Below are 902 nucleotides of genomic sequence, written 5' to 3'. Positions count from 1 at the left end.
TGTGTGTGTGTGTGTGTGTTACCGTCTGTTTGAAGCCTACAGCACTGTGTGTGTGTGTGTGTGTGTTACCGTCTGTTTGAAGCCTACAGCACTGTGTGTGTGTGTGTGTGTTACCGTCTGTTTGAAGCCCACAGCAGTATATGTGTGTGTTACCGTCTGTTTGAAGCCCACAGCAGTGTGTGTGTGTGTGTGTGTGTGTTACCGTCTGTTTGAAACCTACAGCACTGTGTGTGTGTGTGTTACTGTTTGTGTGTGTGTGTGTTACTGTGTGTGTGTGTGTGTTACCGTCTGTTTGAAGCCTACAGCACTGTGTGTGTGTGTGTGTGTTACCGTCTGTCTGAAGCCCACAGCAGTGTGTGTGTGTGTGTGTGTGTGTGTGTGTGTGTGTGTGTTACCGTCTGTTTGAAGCCCACAGCAGTGTGTTGCGGTGCCTTCCTCAGAGCGTTGGTCAGAGTCCTGCGAGCTTCAGAGTACTCCAGCTGGATGGCCTTAATACGACCTGCAGGAGGTCACATGACACAGTAAACACAGAGGTCCGCACACACACACACACACACACGCACACACACAGGTGTGATGTGTCCTGTCCAGGTGTCTCACCTGTGTAGTACAGGTATCGGGCCCACTCGTTGTTGTTGGCGAGCTCGGGGAACACAGACTTGGACACGAGCTTCTCGGCCTGGTCGTACAGGTTGAAGGTCAGGTAGTTCCTCAGCAGCAGGTTCAGCAGCACGGCCTGGCCGTCCGCGTCGTGCCGCAGGGTCGCCGTACGCAGGCGAGTGTGCAGGAAACTACAGGTGAGAGAGGTCATGACATCAGCCGTGAGTGTGTGTGTGTGTGTGTGTGTGTATGTGTGTATGTGTATGTGTATGTGTATGTGTATATATATATATATATATACA

General features: G+C 51.4%; 1 protein-coding gene across 2 annotated transcripts in view; it reads right to left on the bottom strand.

Moving 5' to 3' along the window:
* psmd3 (proteasome 26S subunit, non-ATPase 3) overlaps positions 1-902 on the bottom strand; it is a 9,123-nt gene that overhangs the window by 3,502 nt on the left and 4,719 nt on the right. For both annotated transcript variants that reach the window (XM_027276258.1, XM_027276257.1), the window contains exons 5-6: positions 601-791; positions 396-499 (exon numbers count right to left, since the gene is read on the bottom strand). In XM_027276258.1, the coding sequence (XP_027132059.1) occupies positions 396-499; positions 601-791 (295 nt within the window). The remainder of the gene's footprint in view (positions 1-395; positions 500-600; positions 792-902) is intronic.

Source organism: Larimichthys crocea, unplaced genomic scaffold (genome assembly GCF_000972845.2).
Source record: "Larimichthys crocea isolate SSNF unplaced genomic scaffold, L_crocea_2.0 scaffold33, whole genome shotgun sequence".
Lineage (NCBI taxonomy): Eukaryota > Metazoa > Chordata > Actinopteri > Sciaenidae > Larimichthys > Larimichthys crocea.
The sequence above is the reverse complement of the archived record's forward strand: the minus strand, read 5'-3'. Positions and strand labels throughout refer to the sequence as shown.